The following is a 21,032-nucleotide window of genomic DNA, read 5'->3' as shown; positions in this document are numbered from 1 at the left end:
TTTTAGTTTTTTAAGGAACCTCCATACTGTTCTCCATAGTGGCTGTATCAATTTACATTCCCACCAACAGTGCAGGAGGGTTCCCTTTTCTCCACACCCTCTCCAGCATTTATTCTTTGTAGATTTTTTGATGATGGCCATTCTGGCTGGTGTGAGGTGATACCTCATTGTGGTTTTGATTTGTGTTTCTCTAATGATTAGTGATGTTGAGCATTCTCTCATGTGTTTGTTGGCAATCCATGTATCTTCTTTGGAGAAATGTCTGTTTAGATCTTCTGCCCACTGTTGGATTGTTTGTTTGTTTGTTTGATATTGAACTGCATGAGCTGCTTGTAAATTTTGGAGATTAATCCTTTGTCAGTTGCTTCATTTGCAAATATTTCTCCCATTCTGAGGGGTGTCTTTTCATCTTGTTTATGGTTTCCTTTGCTGTGCAAAAGCATTTAAGTTCCATTAGGTCCCATTTGTTTATTTTTGTTTTTATTTCCATTTCTCTAGGAGGTGGGTCAAAAAGGGTCTTGCTGTGATTTGTGTCATAGAGCGTTCTGCCTATGTTTTCCTCTAAGAGTTTTATAGTGTCTGGCCTTACTTTTAGGTCTTTAATCCATTTTGAGTTTATTTTTGTGTATGGTGTTAGTGAGTGTCCTAATTTCATTCTTTCACATGTAGCTGTCCACTTCTCCCAGCACCACATTGAAGAGGCTGTCTTTTCTCCATTGTATATCCTTGCCTCCTTTATCAAAAGTAAGGTGACCATATGTGCGTGGGTTTCTCTCTGGGCTTTCTATCCTGTTGTTCCATTGATCTATATTTCTGTTTTTGTGCCAGTATCATACTTTCTTGATTACTGTAGCATTGTAGTATAGTCTGAAGTCAAGGAGCCTGATTCCTCCAGCTCCGTTTTTCTTTCTCAAGATTGCTTTGGCTATTCGGGGTCTTTTGTGTTTCCATACAAATTGTGATATTTTTCATTCTAGTTCTGTGAAGAATGCCATTGGTAGTTTGATAGGGATTACATTGAATCTGTAAATTGCTTTGGGAAGTATAGTCATTTTCACAATGTTGATTCTTCCAATCCCAGAACATCGTATATATCTCCGTCTGTTTGTATCATCTTTAATTTCTTTCATCAGTGTCTTATAGTTTTCTGCATACAGGTCTTTTGTCTCCTTAGGTAGGTTTATTCCTAGGTATTTTATTCTTTTTGGTGCAGTGGTAAATGGGAGAGTTTCCTTAATTTCTCTTTCAGATCTTTCATCATTAGTATATAGGAAGAGATTTCTGTGCATTAATTTTATATCCTGCTACTTTACCACATTCACTGATTAGCTCTAGTAGTTTTCTGGTAGCATCTTTAGGATTCTCTATGTATAGTATCATGTCATCTGCCAACAGTGACAGCTTTACTTCTTTTCCAATTTGGATTCCTTTTATTTCTTTTTCTTCTCTGATTGCTGTGGCTAAAAATTCCAAAACTATGTTGAATAATAGTGGTGAGAATGGACAACCTTGTCTTGCTCCTGATCGTAAAGGAAATGGTTTCAGTTTTTTCACCATTGAGAATGATGTTGGCTGTGGGTTTGTCATATATGGCCTTTATTTGTTGAGGTAAGTTCCCTCTATGCCTGCTTTCTGGAAGGTTTTTATCATAAATGGGTTTGAATTTTGTCAAAAGCTTTCTCTGCATCTATTGAGATGATCATATGGTTTTTCTCCTTCAGTTTGTTAATATGGTTTATCACATTGATTGATTTGTGTATACTGAAGAATCCTTGCATTCCTGGGGTAAACCCCACTTGATCATGGTGTATGATCCTTTTAATGTGCTGTTGGATTCTGTTTGCTAGAATTTTGTTGAGGATTTTTGCGTCTCTGTTCATCAGTGATATTGGCCTGTAGTTTTCTTTCTTTGTGACATCTTTGTCTGGTTTTGGAATCAGGGTGATGGTGGCCTCGTAGTATGAGTTTGGGAGTGTTCCTCCCTCTGCTATATTTTGGAAGACTTTGAGAAGGATAGGTATTAGCTCTTCTCTAAATGTTTGATAGAATTCACCTGTGAAGCCATCTGGTCCTGGGCTTTTGTTTGTTGGAAGATTTCTTTTTTTTTTTTTTTTGTGGTACGCGGGCCTCTCATTGTTGTGGCCTCTCTCTTGGCGGAGCACAGGCTCAGGACGCGCAGGCTCTGGACGCGCAGGCTCAGTAGCCATGGCTCACGGGCCTAGCCGCTCCACAGCCTGTGGGATCTTCCCGGACCAGGGCACGAACCTGTGTCCCCTGCATTGGCAGGCGGACTCTCAACCATTGCGCCACCAGGGGTGCCCTGTTGGAAGATTTTTAATCACAGTCTCAATTTCAGTGCTTCTGTTTGGTATGCTTATATTTTCTATTTCTTCCTGGTTCTGTCTCGGAAGGTTGTGCTTTTCTAATAATTTGTCCATTTCTTCGTGGCTGTCCATTTTATCGGCATATAGTTACTTGTAGTAACCTCTCATGATCCTTTGTATTTCTGCAGTGTCTGTTGTTACTTCTCCTTTTTAATTTCTAATTCTATTGATATGAGTCTTCTCCCGTTTTTTCTTGGTGAGTCTGGCTAATGGTTTATCAATTTTGTTTACCTTCTCAAAGACCAGCTTTTAGTTTTATTGATCTTTGCTATTGTTTCCTTCATTTCTTTTTCATTTATTTCTGATCTGATATTTATGATTTCTTTCCTTCTACTAACTTTGGGGTGGTTTTGTTCTTCTTTCTCTAATTGCTTTAGGTGTAAGGGTAGGTTGTTTATTTGCGATGTTTCTTGTTTCCTGAGGTAGGATTGTGTTGCTATAAACTTCCCTCTTAGAACTGCTTTTGCTGCATCCCATAGGTTTCAGGTTGTCGTGTTTTCCTTGTTATTTGTTTCTAGGTATTTTTTGATTTCCTCTTTGATTTTTTCAGTGATCTCTTGGTTATTAAGTAGTGTATTGTTTGGCCTCCATGTGTTTGTATTTTTTACAGATCTTTTCCTGTACTTGATATCTAGTCTCATAGCGTTGTGGTCAGAAAAGATACTTGATACAATTTCAGTTTTCTTAAGATATGATCTATCCTGGAGAATTTTCCATTAGCACTTGAGAAGAAAGTGTATTCTGTTGTTTTTGGATGGGATGTCCTGTAAATATCAATTAAGTGCATCTTGTTTAATGTATCATTTAAAGCTTGTGTTTCCTTATTTATTTTCATTTTGGATGATCTGTCCATTGGTGAAAGTGGGGTGTTAACATCCCTCCTGTGATTGTGTTACTGTCGATTTCCCCTTATGGCTATTAGCCTTTGCCTTATGTATTGAGGTGCTCCTATGTTGGGTCCATAAATATTTACAATTGTTATATCTTCTTCTTGGATCAATCCCTTGATCATTATGTAGTGTCCTTTTTTGTCTCTTCTAATAGTCTTTATTTTAAAGTCTATTTTGTCTGATATGAGAATTGCTACTCCAGCTTTCCTGTGATTTCCACTTGCATGGAATATCGTTTTCCATCCCCTCACTTTCAGTCTATATGTGTCCCTAGGTCTGAAGTGGGCCTCTTGTAGACAGCATGTATACGGGTCTTGTTTTTGTATCCATTTAGCCAGTCTGTGTCTTTTAGTGGGAGCGTTTAATCCATTTTCATTTAAGGTAGTTATCAGTATGTATTTTCCTATTACCATTTTCTTAATTGTTTTGAGTTTGTTATTGTAGGTCTTTTCCTTCTCTTGTGCTTCCTGTCTAGAAAAGTTCCTTTAGCATTTGTTGTAAAGCTGGTTTGGTGGTGCTGAATTCTCTTAGCTTTTGCTTGTCTGTAAAGGTTTTAATTTCTGCGTTGAATCTGGATGAGATCCTTGCTGGGTAGAGTAATCTTGGTTGTAGGTTCTTCCCTTTTATCCCTTTAAATATGTCCTGCCACTCCCTTCTGGCTTGCAGAGTTTCTTCTGAAAGATCAACTGTTAACCTTATGGGGATTCCGTTCTATGTTATTTTTTGTTTTTCCCTAGCTGCTTTTAATATTTTTTCTTTGTATTTAATTTTTGATAGTTTGATTAATATGTGTCTTGGCGTGTTTCTCCTTGGATTTATCCTGTATGGGACTCTCTGCACTTCCTGGTCTTGATTAACTATTTCCTTTCCCATATTAGGGAAGTTTTCAACTATAATCTCTTCAAATATTTTCTCAGTCCCTTTCTTTTTCTCTTCTTCTTCTGGGACCCCTATAATTTGAATGTTGGTGTGTTTAATGTTGTTCCAGAGGTCTCTGAGGCTGTCCTCAATTCTCTTCGTTCTTTTTTCTTTATTCTGCTCTGTGGTAGTTATTTACACTATTTTATCTTCCAGTTCACTTATCTGTCTCAGTTATTCTGCCATTGATTCCTTCTAGAGAATTTTTAATTTCATTTATTGTGTTGTTCATCATTGTTTGTTTGCTCTTTAGTTCTTCTAGGTCCTTGTTAAACGTTTCTTGTATTTTCTCCATTCTATTTCCAAAATTTTGGATCGTCTTTACTGTCATTACTCTGAATTCTTTTTCAGGTAGACTGCCTATTTCCTCCTCATTTGTTTGGTCTGGTGGGTTTTTACCTTGCTCCTTCATCTGCTGTGTGTTTCTCTGTCTTCTCATTTTGCTTAACTTACTGTGTTTGGGGGTCTCCTTTTTTCAGGCTGCAAGTTTGTAGTTCCCGTTGTTTTTGTTGTCTGCCCCCAGTGGGTAACTTTGATTTAGTGGGTTGTGTAGGCTTCCTGGAGGAGGGGACTGATGCCTGTGTTCTGGTGGATGAGGCTGGATCTTGTGTTTCTGGTGGGCAGGACTGTGTCCAGTGGTGTGTTTTGGGGTGTCTGTGAGCTTATTATGATTTTAGGCAGCCTCTCTGCTAATGGTGGGGTTGTGTTCCTGTCTTGCTAGTTGTTTGGCATAGGGTGCCCAGCACTGTAGCTTGCTGGTCGCTGAGTGGAGCTGGATCTTAGCGTTGAGATGGAGATCTCTGGGAGAGCTTTCACCATTTGATATTACGTGGATCCAAGAGGTCTCTGGTGGACCAGTGTCCTGAACTCAGCTCTCCCACCTCAGAGGCACAGGCCTGACACCTGGCCGGAGCACGAAGACCCTGTCAGCCACATTGCTCAGAAGAAAAGGGAGAAATTAATTAATTAAAGTTATTAAAATTAAAAAAAATATTAAAAATAAAAGTTTTAAAGTAATGAAACAGAGGAAAAAGAAAGAAAGGAAAAGAAAGGAAAGAAAAAAGAAAGGAAGGAAGGAAAGGGCAACCAAACCAAAAAACAAATCCACCAATGATAACAAGCGCTAAAAAGTATACCAAAAAAAATACCAGACAGACAGAAACCTAGGACAAATGGTAAAAGCAAAGCTATACAGGCAAAATCACACAAAGAAGCATACACATACACACTCAAAAAAAGAGAAAAAGGAAAAAAACATATATATATATATATATATATATATATATACACACACACATATATAAAGGAAGAGAGCAAACAAATCAATAAAGAAATCTACCAGTGATAACAAGCTCTAAATACTAAACTAAGATAACATAAAACCAGAAACAAATTAGATGCAGAAAGAAAACCCCAAGTCTACAGTTGCTCCCAAAATCCGCTGCCTCAATTTTGGGATGATTCGTTGTCTATTCAGGTATTCCACAGATGCAGGGTACAGCAAGTTGATTTTGGAGATTTAATCCGCTGCTTCTGAGGCTGCTGGGAGAGATTTCCCTTTCTCTTCTTTGTTCGCACAGCTCCTGGGGTTCAGCTTTGGATTTGGCCCCGCCTCTGCGTGTAGGTCGCCTGAGGGCGTCTGTTCTTCGCTCAGACAGGACAGGGTTAAAGGAGCCGCTGATTAGGGGGCTCTGTCTCACTCAGGCTGGGGGGAAGGAGGGGCACGGAGTGCGGGGCGAGCCTGCGGCGGCAGAGGCCAGCATGACGTTGCACCAGCCTGAGGCACGCTGTGCGTTCTCCCGGGGTAGTTGTCCCTGGATCCCGGGACCCTGGCTGTGGCAGGCTGCACCGGCTCCCTGGAAGGGGGGTGTGGACAGTGACCTGTGCTCGCACACAGGCTTCTTGGTGGCGGCAGCAGCAGCCTTAGCATCTCATGCCCATCTCTGGAGTCCCTGCTGGTAGCCGCGGCTCGCGCGTGTCTCTGGAGCTCGATTAGGCGGTGCTCTGAACCCCCTCTCCTCACGCGCCCTGGTCTCTTGTCTCTTAGGCAGGTCCAGACTTTTCCCTGGGCTCCCTCCCAGCTAGCTGTGGTGCACTAGCCCCCTGCAGGCTGTGTTCACGCAGCCAACCCCAGTGCTCTCCCTGGGATCTGACCTCCAAAGCCGGAGCCTCAGTATGGACCTTTTAACAATATTAATTCTTCCAGTCTATGAGCACAGAAGATCTTTCCATTTATTTCGGTCTTCTTCAGTTTCTTTTATCAGTGTCTTGTAGTTTTCGATGTACAGATCTCTCACCTCCTTGGTTAAATTTATTCCTAGGTATTTTATTCTTTCTGATGCAGTTTTAAATGGGGTTTGTTTTCTTACAACTGCATTCTTAACCCTTGTAGGTATTCAGCCTTCCAGCTCTGTTCTTCCCTCTCCTTCACCCTCCTGATGGATTAGTTCCATTGTTTTCAGTCATCTCTTTTCTTTAGGACTCTCACCCTCTCTGTCTACTCAATTTTTTTTTTTTTTTTTGCTCATTTTCCTTCTAAAGTTTGGTGGGGTTTTTTTGTTTTTACTTCCACCAGACTGTGGCAGGGAGGAATCGCTAAAGCAGTTACATTTCAGATTAATTGTACTTGAGCCACACGAGTTACTGGGAACCCCCAGAGGCCGTAGAATTTTACAGACGTGGTTCATATACCAGCACTGCCACATTTCAGCTGTGAGACTTAGAACAAGGATGCTGTATTTTCTGAACTGTGAGTTTGCCATTGGTCAAGTGGGAATAATAAGTGTGCAAAGCTGTTCTGAGAAAATTAGAAATAATCGAGTGGTTTGGGGATTGACAGAGTCAGATAGAGAAGGAAGAAGAGGTGTCTTCATCCCTCTCCGCCTGTGTGTTACCACTTGATTCTCTTTGTAATTCTTGCTTCAGACCTACCACTGCCTGCTCCCTCCCTCTCCCTCTCCATCTTCATGTCGTGCCAAACTCAACCCTGTGTGACTGCTCCAAGGAGCACAAAGTAAGAGAGTGTTCAGAAGTGAATCTCAGCTGACAGCTCATGCTTTAGCCAACTTCTAAAAATGCTAGTGCCATTTGGGAAAATGCAAGCTCCATTGACAATTCCTTCTGAATCCCAAGAACTAGAAACCTTGCCAGATATGCACTGAGGAAATCCTCCTCTCTGATCATCTGAAATGTGCCTAGAAATTTACATCTTTGTCTGTGCCATGCAGATCGATCTTTCTAAATCCTTCCTCACATATTGCTCTCAAGCTCTATATAAGAACAGGAGACCTACTAAGATAGTCTGACCTGTGGCTAAATTTAGAAGTTGACCAGAGGGGAGCAGCAAGAATAGTGGATCAGATAGTTGCCCTCCTGCCAACATGCTTTCTCATCTGCCTGAACCCGAAGTGGAGAGTTTGAGGCCAGTGGACCTGGGTGGTGAGGGAGGTTGGAGGACTGTGGGAGGCCCTCACGTGACACTGCATTGGACAGAGGGAGGTGCAGGGCAGCCGGATGGGGGAGGGAGAAGCCCCATTAGAACCCGTTGTTCCTCATTTGCAAAGCGTGCTGGTAGTCCTCTCTTCAAACGTCCCCACATCCACAAGCCTTCGAGGGAATGTTGTTAGCAGTTGGGCAGCCATCTTCAGATTTGCCCCTCGTCCTATTTGCCTACAGCGGTCCTGGTTTATGCATGGAGTAGGCCTAGTGTAATTATCAGTTGCCCCTACTTCCATGATCAAAAGCGTCCTTGTTAAACAGTACATTGGGTGGTCACTTGATAGTACAGCCCCCTTCAGGCTCCCCTTAATCAGCCTTCACCTCCATTCTGGCTCTCACCTCCTCTGTACCCACTCAACTCTGCTACCATTTCACCTGATACGCACTTTGTGCATGCACGTGTCTTGACTTTCTTCCCCTCATTGAGCTGACGTCAGTAGGATGCCAGGGCGGTCTCAGAGCCCAGTGAATCGGATGCTGGAGACTCCCACCCCACCCCATTATGGGAGGTTTTCTTCTTCTTAGCCATTCTTTACAACTAACTCAGAACTGTTGCTTGCTTTTTGAGTGTGCATTTCTCCCTTTTGCTTCCCCCTTGGACACTATTAAAAACCCACCTGTTTGTTGGCAAGATGTATTTCACACCAGGCACGTAGCACATGGCACCCTCCTCTTCATGAGAAGTAATCCAAGTGTCCACCTTGAGAAGCACGAGTTCCACATACCCACAGTAGCATGATCATCAGGGATGTCATACACAGTCACACAGGTTGTACACTGCACAACCCCAGGGGTACCATTCCCATAGGCTACAATGTGAGGGACATCCTCTAGAGTTATACAGTGCAGTGGCCCTGATACTATGATAATAAAAAGAATACATCTCATTGTTTATTAAGCTATGGATCAAGCACTATGTTGAATATTTTTATATGGAGGACCTCATTTAACCTTTCCATAACTCTCTGATGTCGTAATTAAATTTTTATCCTCATTTAAAGTTGAGGTAGCTTGAGGCTTAGCTAGGTTAATTCACCCAGGTTCACAGAATCACTAGGTAATAAGGCTGGGATTTGAAGCCCAGCAGCCTGACCTCTGCAACACACGCTCTGAACCTTTATATTCCACTGCTTCCCATGTCGACATGCACCTGAGGTGCATTTTTCTATTTTTATTGGCTTGGCCAGACTGTTTCAGCAGAGTTGGCATCAAAGTATAATTCTCTGTACTGGTGACTACCTCCACCCACTTCCGAAGATGAAATTCTTGGTCTAGTTGGTTGACGATCAGACCTTAAGCCATGAGGTTGGTGGGGAGTCTTGGTGGAGTACTGCAGAGGACCTTTTTTGTTCACTGAGGGGCCTGTTGACTGCAGGAGAAGGAGCATCAGTGTTCATTCATGATATCATAAGATAGAGCCTGGACTTTCAGACGCAGAGAAAAATTATTAGAGAAGCGGAAGATGCTCCTTCCAGACATTCCTGTCCCATTTGTTTATGCCCTAAAAGCAGAGTGTTGTAAACAAAAGACCATTCAGTGTGTGGCTCTGGCAAATTGACCTCAAATCTCTGGGCTCCAGTTAGCTCATCTGCAAAATGGGAATTGTATGGCAGACTTTGCTGAATGTCATAGTGAGGATTAAGTGGGATTAAGTGAGGGATTCAGTGCAGTGCCTAGTATATTTTAGGCCTTCCACAAATGGTAGTTCTCTTTGGTACAGTGGACCCCTGATGGAGGATTCAGATGATGACCAGCACTTCAGCTTATCCACGTATCACAATGTTGGGCTTTTAAGATCACCCGCCAACTTTGGGCTAGTTATTTAGCTTTTCACTGCTCAGTTTTACTCACTTTAGAATTATTATGCTCATGAGACTGAGTTTAAAAAAATACATGACCTTTTAATTCTTTCGAAAACGACTATCGTAAAAAACTTATTGATAGTATTATAATCTGACTATGAATTTACTTATAGCCGCAGAGGTTTTTCCATCCAACTTGAATTGTGAGTATGTACGTTATGCATCTCTTTGTTTTAAGGAGTAAGTCTCCCAGTTCTTGCAAATACTCTTTTTTTACCTTTACCCAGAATACTCTCTTTCCTCCCTGGTACCTCTGTGTCACAAAGTGGCTGCCCTGAACCTTCCCTCACATCGGTGACTCTTGCTCATCCTTCAGGCCTGAATCAAGATGTCACATCCTTTCAGAAGCCCTTGAAAAATCACACGTCCCCTCACATGACTGAGTCAGATGGCCCTCCCCTCAGCTCTGTCACCCTGAAAATATTCTGCTTCAGCAGCTAGCACTCTGAATTGTTGTAGCCTGCTTTTCTTGTCTAGGTTATCAGCTGTTGGAGGTCAGAAAGCTTGTTCACCAGAGTTTTCCCCAGCATTTAGCACAGTACCTACAGCATTGAAGACCCTTGGTGAATGAATGAATTTATGAATGAATGGAGGGACAAAATAATGGGTGGAGAGAGGGAAGGAAGGAAGGAAGGAGAGAGGGAGGGAGGGAGGGAAGGAAAAAGCAAGGCATTACAGAACAAAGCCTGCTAATTGATGGTCTTTCTTCTTTAACTATTTAGAATCACAGCACTCTACAATGTCTTTTAGAACAAACTGTTTTTCCAGTACGAACAGCTGTTTCACTTTATTGTCACATTGCCGTGGACAAGCTATGGCCTTTGTAGAACTGCCCGCCCCGTGACTCTTTGACCCAGTGCAGGGACTTGGACCCCTCTAATACGTATTTGGATTCTAAAAACTTTTATTGAGATCAGCTGTAGAATGATTCCCAAGTTCATCTTCTTAGCACAGAAAAATTAGTAATGAGCTTCAGGTCAATTGGTTACAAAGATTTTATGAAGTTTACAGTAGGGAGTGATTGGGTTTTGATGTGTGAACAAGGGCCAGCTATTAACTCTTTATCACTCATTCCCTCATTAGTTTATTCAACAAATCTTTGTCGAGCACCTGCAAAGTGCCAGGCACTAGGCATTAGGGATGCAATAGAAAATGTGCAGTTGCTGTGGTGGGATTGATGATCAAGTGAGAGAGACAGAAGACAAGCAAACACATGTGTTATATGGAATTGCCAATTGTGAAAAGTGCTGTGATGGAAAACAACAACAAGGTGCTGAGATAGAGACAGAGCATGATAGGCTAGTCCCACCTTCTCTAGGGTGCTTGGTGATAAAGGGCAAAAGGAGGTGATTCTAGGTAGAAGGGAGAGGGAGGACAGAGCCCAGCATGTTTGTGGACAAAAGCACAGCACGTTGGGAGCAGAGTCAGCAAAAGGACCGGAAGGCTGAAATGAGGTTGGACCTGTCGGAGCACCCAGGTTGTGACGTGTTCTGTAAGCCAGGGCAAGAGTTTGGATTTTCTCCTAAGCAGCGTGAGACATTTACAAGGCCCTCTGTGACCTGGCCTCTGCCCACCTTCTGAAATCCCCATCTCAAACCGAAGGCTCTGAGGACCCCCAACTGCTGTCATCATTTCCCTGCCCCACCTCCCCGTGACATCCACCTCCAGCCACGCATGCTGAGCCCCACCCTGAGAGTGTCCCCCATCTCCCGTGTGCCAGGTTACCTCGGCGCACCGCTTTCAGCGTTGTGGGGATTCCCACCCCCGGTCCTTCCTCTTTTCTCGCTGTCACAGCTGCAGATACCCTGATGGCTTCCACCTCCATTACACTCTCTGTTATGAAGCTCATACCTGCTCACAACAGCCATACAAGGCGGCCCTGAGTGCTAAACCCCAGGGGTCACCAGTTAGCCGACTGTCTTGACACACGAACCCCCAGCTGGGAGGAACAGCCACCCCGGGTGTCTTAAGAGAGAGAGAGAAGGTGAGTAGGAAGATGTCAGGGCTGTAACCCCATGCCCAGCATAGAACTTGGCCCATTGCAAATAGGCAGACCTCGTTTTATTGTACTTCACTTTATTGCACTTTGCAGGTACTGTGGGGTTTTGTTTTGTTTTTTTTACAAATTGAAGGTTTGTGGCAACTCTGCGTTGAGCAGGTCTGTTGCTGCCATTTTTTCCAACAACATTTCCTCACTTTGTGTCACCTTTTGGTAATTCTCGCAATATTTCCGTTTTTCTCTACTATATTTGTTATGGTGACCTGTGATCAGTGATCTTTGACGTCTCTGCTAGGACTTGCTGAAGGCTAAGGTGATGGTTAGCTTTTTTTAGCAAGAAAGTATTTTAAATTATGTACATTTTTTTAGACATGCTATTGCATAGTAGATTATAGCGTAAATATAATTTTTATATGCCTTGGAAAACCAAGCGATTCACGTGACTCGCTTTATTGCGATATTCCCTTTATTGCGGTGGTCTGGAACCAAACCCACGGTGTCTCTGAGGTGTGCTTGTATGGGTTGAATGAGTGAATGACTTTAAAGTTACAAAGTGTCTCCACAGTATTATTTCTGCCTTTTTCCCTTGCAAGTATACTATTTTGGGGCAAAGATGTCCAAACTCCACATACCTGACTTTTAAAATGAACCCATTGGTAATTTGAAGGTTGCTTTTTCTTTTTTTAATTTAAAGCAATGTTAGATAAATTGATTTGCACTTCCTGTTCCTTTTAGCCAAAGACTCTGTGTAGCACTTCCAGAACGCTATGCTGTCAGGCTCCCCATTTGTTCTTTGACTTGGTTGTCCACACACTCTCCGACAATGGTAGCCTGGCCCTAGTAAGGACGCAGCACATTCTTTCATCCATGGAGAAAATCAGCAACCTTAAAGGTTGAGCAGGTGAATATGAAGAATGATTTTCTTCCCTCCATGGTTAGTGCATCTCACCAAAAAAATGTAAAGCAACTTGGTTGCAGTCTTTAAGGAAAGACAGTTTCTACCCATTGCATTAAGTGACCCTTTTTAGACCATTACCCTGTGGCCAACCAACCTAGCTAAAGAAAATATTTTATTTTAGATCTTCCTCACCCTCAAATTTAAAAAGTTATTTTCCCCTGTTAGTTTTAGCACATTTACAGGCACATGTAGCCCGTGGGACAATGGGTAAGTTACCCAAGTTAACCCAGGGCTGTGATATTTGCTTTCTGAATTACAGGTGTGCTGAATTTCAGAGCTGCTGGTGGTGTGACTTCCATACTTGGTATAGTTTTTTTCTAAAATCTGTAATGAAATTGGAGAAGAATCTTTTGTAAATTAAAAGAAGCTTAGTTGAGCTTCTCCAGCTGTTTTTCAGAACACTCCAGATCATATTCCAGGACGGAGGAAGGAGCCGTAAATCCTAGGTGGGTGGGAGAAGTGATATTACTGAAAGCTGATAAAATCCTATAGTATGGGCTGGATTTGCTTAGTGATTACCCAGCCCCTGTGCTCTGGTTAGGATTTAAAACTCCAGGAGAAAAGCCATGCTAAGTGATTTTCAAAGCTGCTATTGACTCATTCCAAACCACTGGGCAAGTCACTTATTTACTTAGTTTAATTTTTCTAAAAGTTATATTCAAAGTAAGGCTTCCCAACACCCTTTGCCACCGCTGGCAAAATAGTTTTTATGGTAGTTAACCATTATTTAAGACCAAGGGAAAAACACCTAACAAGCAGAAAGTATTTAGTAATCCTTGCCTTCTGCTCTAAACTGTTACTTATTGCTACAGATTAAAGCCCTAAGGATTAGTGAAAATGAAAGAGGACACTGGAAGGTTTAGTCCAGGTAGGCTGCTCAATAATCATGATCTTCTCTGAGTCACCTAAGTCCTGATTTTCTAAGGAATTACTTTTTCTATGGGGAGTTAAGTATGTCTTCTGCATAGATCTACACATCACAGATTAACCATTGTTTTATTTTGTAACATTCAGGGCCTCATTTGGCTTTTTTTAATGAAGAAACAGAAACATTATTCCTTCACGATGGTTCCCAGCATCCTCCAGGGGAAGAGAAACCCCCAGAACTGCTGAGTCAGAGCTGAGCTAGGCACTGAGCTCAGCCAGCCTCCTGCACTGGTGGGAAGGGATCTGCTCCTCTGTGCTCATCTCACACTGTTTTCTGTTCATATTTGTGCCCCACAAAAATTATAAATGGTTCCATACTCTAGATGTAGAGATTTGCTTCCAAGCAGCAGAAGTTTTGAATTAAGTTTGCAAACGATAAGGATACAACCACAGGTTTACAATACCAGGACACAACCACATACATATCCCTACTACTTTCTGAAAGAACAAAGCATCTCACAAAAGACATGGTTATACCAGATGACCCAGCATTTCCACTCCTAAGGATATACCCGAAAGAATTTAAATCAGATGTTCAAATTTGCATATGAACGTGCATAGCAGCGCTCTTCATAATAGCCAAAAGATGGCAACAAACCCAAATGTCCATTAACATTTGAATAAACAAAATGTGGTATATTCATACAATGGAGTGTTCAGCCATGAAAAGGAGTGAAGTACTGATCCAATGTGGCAAGACCTTGAAAGCATTATGCTAAATGAAAGAACCCAGACACCAAAGGCCACAGACTGGATGATTCCATTTCTATGAAATACCCAGAACAAGCAAATCCAGAGACAGAAAGCAGATGGGTGGTTGCCACAGACTGGGAGGAAGGGGAGATGGGGAGTGACTGCTTCATGGGTACAGCGTTCCCTTTTGGGGTGATGAAAATATTCTGGAACTAGATAGTGATGACGATTGCACAACATGACCAGTGAGTACACTCCGCGGAATTGTACACTTCAGAATGGTTAAAATGGTGAATTTTATGTTATGTGTATTTTGCTACCAAAAAAAAAAAAAAGGAAAGAAAAGAAAGAAAGAAAAAGAAAGGCAAGAAGTATATCAGGAAAGACATTTCTGAGTCAAGCTGGTTTCCAAAGTCAAATGCCTTTGGGATGCTTTGGGTAATAAAAGAGAAGGAGGCTTGTGAGAGACAAAAAAGAGGTGGGGTCTGAGGCCCTCCCTAAAAAGACTAGAAGGAAAACGTTTAAGAGACATTATGTGAACAACAATGACAGCTCACAGGAGTTGGATAAGGCCCAGGGGCAACAGAGTTTGTAATCCCTGGTTAAAGGAAACCTAAACTGTCCTTGACACAGGTTGGTTACAGTGACTTTCCTCTGTAATCTGGAGTCTTGAAATGTTGGGTGACGCAGGTGCTTCAGATAGGACAGGCTTTGGGAGAACTTTAACAACACAGGTAACTAAGGTAAAACCTCTACAGTGGGGTTTTCTGTTGGTGAAAGCAAAAAAGATAAGAAATTTGTGGTCAGCACAGAGATCATCCTAGAATGAAACATACCACTTGCTCTATTTTCTCCACTTGGTTTATGGGAATAAAAAATATCTATGCCATTCACCTGACAAAGAGATGGATAACCAGGAATCAGTTCTTTAGGCTAAGTCCCAGTTTATTCATCTGAAAAGTAGAAATTATAGTAATGGCTAACTCTTGCTGCCTAACTGTCTACATCTTTAACGTCTGTCTTTGCTACTAAAACACAGCTCCTCTCTGAGGGCAGGGCTTGTGCTATTTGTGTCTGCTCCTGTTCATCCAGACCCATCACAGGGCCTGACACGTCTTACGAACTTGGTGAATATTGGCCAGATGATCAAGGGGTGAGAGCAGTTCCCCCTGGAGAAGAAAAGGCTATAGGGGCCACAGGAAATCGCTCCTCAAGTCCCTGAAGGGGGTTACTTGTGAGAAACAAAATTTGTTCTGTATGCTCCCTTGGAATCGACAAGTAGGACAACAGGCTGGATTTGGCTAAGAGACAGGCTTAGTTCCATGTTATAAGATGAAATGGGCCACCTGGACAGGGAATAACTTCCCTGACTCTAGAGGTATTTTGACACCCTTTGGCCATAAGTTTTAAAGAGATTCAGCGTTTGTTTGAATGGGTGAAGTAGTCAGGCCTTAAGGTCCTTTCCAAACCTGAAATTCATTCATTCACACTTTCACTGCTTCATTCAGACAGCCACTTACTGAATGCTGATGCTATGACAGGAACAGTGTTGTTGTTACCGAGTTCAAGTTCATGCTGCTCACTGCATGACAGGCCACTTAGTCGAGAGATAAGGTGTTGGGGCAAGGAATAGCAATTTTATTCAGAAAGCCAGCAGCAGACGGAGAAGTTGGTGGACTAGTGTCCCAAAGAACCATCTTACCAGAGTTAGAATTCAGGCTTCTTTTATACTTATACTTTAAAGGCCAGAGCCTTGAGAATAGGCTGTCCTGTACATTTCAGGCTGTAGGCAACATTCTTTTACAAAAGGTGCAGAGCCAGCACGACTAAGCACAGGCAACAGAAAACAAGGGTTAGAGCTAAAGGAATAAATCCAATATGTAGTCAGCCTTGTTCTTCTATGTTACACTGTTAAGTAATGGGGGTAAAATAATGAGTTCTCTAGTAATGTGTACCCTCAGAGATCTCACAGTCTTAAAGAGTATATAGAAAGGAAAATAAATCATTATGGTAACAGGATGTAAGAAATCATCTGTTATCTTTCCATGTCACCACCTGTTTTGTCTGTCTTTAACAGTGCACCAAGACTTGTGGGAAAGGCTCCAGGTACCGCAAGGTGGTGTGTGTGGGTGAGGACAAAGGTGACGAGGTTCACGGCATGCACTGTGACATGAGCACACGGCCTGTGGATCGCGAGAGCTGTGGCCTGCAGCCCTGCGAGTATGTCTGGATCACAGGAGAATGGTCAGAGGTACAGTCCTGGGGATTCTGGATCTGCCTTCAGGTCAGCGATGGCCTGAGGGCAACAGAGTGATGAGGGCAGGAATGTGGGAGACTCACACCCACCTGCCAGTTCTATCCCTGAGAACTGGGAGCCCTCAAACAAGTCCCTCAGCCCTCCTGGGCCAGAGTCCTACAGGTGCAGAGTGGGGGGGGGGGTGCATAAGATGGTATCCACGCTCCTCTCAACTCTACGTCCTGTGATTCCCTTTAATGTCCTAATAGTATGATTAGAAATGAATTCTTACAGACACTGCAAATTCATATGTTTCCTGTAGGTGCCTGAAGAAAGTTAAGTATGACACAAAAAATGTCTTAGCATCAGGGAGGCAATAGGGAATGGTGGGGACTGTGACTAACTAGCACATGATGTGTAAGGGGAACAGGTTCTTTTCCACTCCAACAGAGGCCATGCAGAAATGTGGGTCCATTGTAACCAAACCTGATGTTTCAAGAGAGGACAAAACTTCGGACTTTTCTGTGCTATCTCCTAATCTTAAAAGGTGGACTCAGATTATTTATTCAAAACACTGTGTGGGTTGAACCAAACACTTTTGTGGGCCAGACATTGGTTGCCCATTTAACAACCTCTGATCCAGAGGAATGAAATCGTTTTCCATAATATCCAAGGGATCTCAAGTGTCTATTTTTCCTTATCTCCTCCCGTACACAATGCCTACCTAGATGCTTTTTATTATTCATAAACCAATAGTAACAGTCACGTGATTATATTTTCAAACCTCATGATACTTTCAAATACTGAAAGACCTGTAACATCAACACTAGTTGTCATTTGCCCCAGAGAATTTAGAGATGTGAAAGGGACGTATCTGGGCTCATAGCAAAGGTGCTTTGCTATTGCTGGCGTCTCGTTGGAGTTCAACAGGGCAGCAATTTCACGTTTTAATGGGATGAATATTTGCATTTGGATGATGTGTTTGTTGGGTGTTGAATTGTTTCTGCACTAAAACTGTTCCTAAAGCCTTGTCTAACTATGTCTCCCCATCCTTCACTCTACCCCAGTGAATTTGCCTTCCCCTCCCCACCTCCTGCGGGACATTTGGCGCTGTCTGGAGACATTTTTGGTTGTCACAGCCGGGGGAGGTAGGCTGCTACTGGCATTTGGTGGGTAGAGACCAGGGGTGCTGGTAAACCTCCTACAGTGTACGGGACAGCACCACAGCAGAGAGCTATTGAGCCCAAATGTCAGGGGTGCTGAGGGTGAGAAGCTCTGCTCTATACCAGCCCTACCTGTTCTTGGTATGTTCTCAAAGAAAGGAGGGGAGATGTGGTCTCGATCATTAGAAATAGATTTACTCTTGCCCATCCAGGAACATGGGAAGTCCAGATGAGTGTTCAAAATAGTTCTTGACTTTGGGTTTGAGGCACAGGTTCCAACCCATTCAGATACCAAGGCGGGTGGAGGGAGGTGTGTCCAGGGGGCTCCTCTCTTCTGTTCAGTTCACCCCTCCCAGTGCCTTGAAAGGCATGGTCCCTAACTTCTGGTTCTCTGGGTTGCTGCACAAGGCCACCCCCCGACTCTCAGGAAGGGAGAGCCTTCCTTTCTGGCCTCTCTCCCTCCTCAGGCCTCTGTCCCTGAGACCATTCACCTGTCTGCCTCCTGGGGGCCTCTTCTTCCTGGTTTCTGGCTTGGTTCTCGGTCACTCGTCTTGCTGGAGTTCGTGTGCCTGTCACACTGCCGAGGTTGACATGCTCATCTTAGCTGGATTGGGTGTGTTGTCATTACACTGAAAGAGTTTTGGTCTCTTTCTGAGACTTGCATAATGTTCCTCCTGTGGCTTTACCATAACCTTAATATTAGCCCCCGAAAGAAGAGATAGGGAGAAAATTTTTTTAAAAAGCCTTCCAGACATCTGCAAATTTTCAGGTGTACCATGAGTTGAAAAATCTGCAAGCTATAGGCAAAGATTAGAGGGATGGAGACAGGACTTTGTACAGATACCAGGATCATGGGAAGGGACTCTGCAAGGGGGAGTGATGCCCAAGGAACTGGACCAGAATTCCCTCTAGAAAAGCTTTTAGTAAAATGCCAAAGCCACAGCAGGATTTGCCTTCTGTCTGGGGCCTCCATCACCTGCAGAGTTCTGTGTGCTCCCTATTGGAGGAGAAGACTCCATCAGCCCTGGCCCATGTGTGCATTTCCCTGGTTGGGCCCGGCGTGTATCGCTAGCACAAGAAGCCCACATTCTTATTGTTTCATTTTGCTTTATGGTTATTTTCAAGCTAGAAAAGTAATCTGCACTCATCGTGAAACATGCACATGGCCCCAAGGCATGGAGAGTCAACCATAAGACCTTCCCCTCCTCTCTCCCCTCCCCAGCGATGAGAGCCTCTTACACTCAACAGCTCTGGCCTGAAATGGATTAAGGAAGCCAGAGGCACTCAACATTTTCAGGATGCTCTTAACAGCTACTGAAGGGTTCTTTTCAGAGCTCTGGAGACCTCTGAATAAAACCTGACCATATTTGGGGCTCATTTCCATCTGTCAACACCTGTCTCCTACTGCGTCCCCCACATAAATGGGCACTGGGCTGCTTTTGCTTGTGGCTGGTAAGGGGAAAGGGTCTTAGCACTTGCCTTCTCAGAAGTACAGCCTTGTTTAAATTAGTCCACACTGAGGTCAGGGCGTGCAAGCACTGAGTTAGATACTCTAAGATACCCACAGCTTGGACAGACAGCATTTATTAGCCATCTATCCATGCGTGAAACACCTCAGACTAGCCCTGCGCTCCCCTGGCCTGGCATCAACTGCATCTTTGGGCATTTGAACAGCGGCAGCCAGAGAAGGAAGAAACGTACGCAGAGTATTTGCATGTCTTAAGCCAGCTGGAAAGCAAAGCCCAAGGATGCTCTGCATGCCTGTGGCTGGGCCAGTTCCCTGCTCACTCTAGGACCGCCTCAAGGGGAGCCTTCCCCCTGCAAAAGTTACAAGGGCGGCAAGCCACGTGGCTTAAAGCGACAGCGTAGGAGACACCAGGAAAAAGAGACACTGGTTTTAATAGCAAGTGAGAACGTGCAGAAGCTATGGTCCCTCACCCCAGAAAAAGCAAAACACACCACATGCTGCACACTGTTTCCAGGGTTCATCTGCCCCCGCCCAAAGAACCTTTGATCTTGAGAATCCTGAAACTCTGCCTTAATTTTATGTTGCATTTTCACAGGGGTGGCCAGTTATTTGGTGACTTGGCCCAAAAATATCATCAAAATAATTTGTTGGTTAATTCAGTTTTCTTTTAAAAGTATTATGTAAAATACTTAGCTGAGGAGGCCGAACGTAATCTAAAATCTTATTAATAACCAGTTAGATGTCCCATCACCGAAGGAGCTGGGACACCAGTAAAATACCTTTTTCTTTCTCCTTTTCTGTATCATCTGGGTATTTTTAAATGCCGTATAATTACGGCAGAAGGTCTAAATGACTGCATGATTTAGAGAGAGCCGGGCTGGGGGGAGGGAAGCAGAAAGGTAACATTTAAGTCACGGTATATAGCCAGGGAGAGACAAGAAAGAAGGAAATTAAGTGGAGGGCGGATGGGAAAGCAGACCATCAAGTAGGGAAGGAAGGTTGTCCCAGAGTCCCGGGAGAGCCTGGATTTCACACACAGGTGGTCTCTGGCGCTCTCTCCAGCCCACTTGATCGCTTCTCTGATGCGGTCATTGTAGGTTTGGAAAGGCGTGATTTGGCCGCCAGTACGTAGGGCTCTGGACACTGTAAGTGGACCCGGTGACAGCTGGAGCACCTCCCCCAGCCCCGTCTCCCCGTGAAATCCAGAGCAGGGGCTTGAGGCACCCCCCGCCCGCAGCGGGGCCCAAAGGTGTAGTGGCAGCCCTGGATCCCAGAAGGCTCCTGTAGGGCTGCAGGTCCCCCGCGGCCCGTAAGAAGCTAATAAAGTGAGAGCTCTCTGCCCCATTGTCCCGAGGTCAGTGTTCACCGTGGAGGTCAGGGGCCTATTGTGGCTGCCCCCAGGCCCCGCTCCAACCTCTGCTCTCTACCCGCTCTCTTCCCAGTGCTCAGTGACCTGTGGAAAGGGCTACAAACAAAGGCTTGTCTCCTGTAGCGAGATTTACACCGGGAAGGAGAATTATGAGTACAGCTATCAAACCACCATCAACTGCCCGGGCGCACAGCCACCCAGCGTCCAGCCCTGCTACCTGCGGGAGTGCCCTGTCTCTGCCACCTGGAGAGTTGGCAACTGGGGGAGCGTAAGTAGACGATTGAGTGATGAAATCGGAAAGCTTTTGGATCTCAAACCCCGACTTAAACATGTCCTGCCTGAGCCGTCCTTCCAGGAGAGCCCTGGGTGAGAAACAGGAGTTAGTATCTTGAAATGGGCTGACGGGGGAAGGGGGCTTCTCTGCTTGTTGGGCCGTTTGGCCTGGTGCTTAGAGGGGGACAGGGGCGGGGAGCCCAGACAGCCTCCGTCTGATTCCTGGTTCTGCTGTTCCCAACTGAATGACCTGCGATAAGGGGCCAAGCGTTCGTGTCTGTTCCCTCCCCTGCAGAATGGGGTGTTTGTGAAGCTGAAATGCGTTCATGCGTTAAAAAGCACGTGGGCTATAATGGCAACTTTTTAAGTTCCATATGTTTTACCACAGTTTAAA

General features: G+C 43.9%; 1 protein-coding gene across 18 annotated transcripts in view; it reads left to right on the top strand.

Annotated features, from left to right (window-relative positions):
- ADAMTS9 (ADAM metallopeptidase with thrombospondin type 1 motif 9) overlaps nucleotides 1-21,032 on the top strand; it is a 232,660-nt gene that overhangs the window by 127,192 nt on the left and 84,436 nt on the right. For 17 of the 18 annotated variants that reach the window (XR_012334666.1, XR_012334665.1, XR_012334680.1 and 14 more), the window contains 2 exons: nucleotides 16,207-16,380; nucleotides 20,439-20,633. Coding sequence is in view for 1 of the 18 variants with exons in the window: in XM_073811332.1 (XP_073667433.1) it covers nucleotides 16,207-16,380; nucleotides 20,439-20,633 (369 nt within the window). In the remaining 17 variants the exon portion in view is untranslated. The remainder of the gene's footprint in view (nucleotides 1-16,206; nucleotides 16,381-20,438; nucleotides 20,634-21,032) is intronic. The other variant, XR_012334678.1, reaches the window with a different exon arrangement.

The sequence above is a fragment of the Tursiops truncatus genome, chromosome 10 (genome assembly GCF_011762595.2).
Source record: "Tursiops truncatus isolate mTurTru1 chromosome 10, mTurTru1.mat.Y, whole genome shotgun sequence".
NCBI lineage: Eukaryota > Metazoa > Chordata > Mammalia > Artiodactyla > Delphinidae > Tursiops > Tursiops truncatus.
The sequence above is the reverse complement of the archived record's forward strand: the minus strand, read 5'-3'. Positions and strand labels throughout refer to the sequence as shown.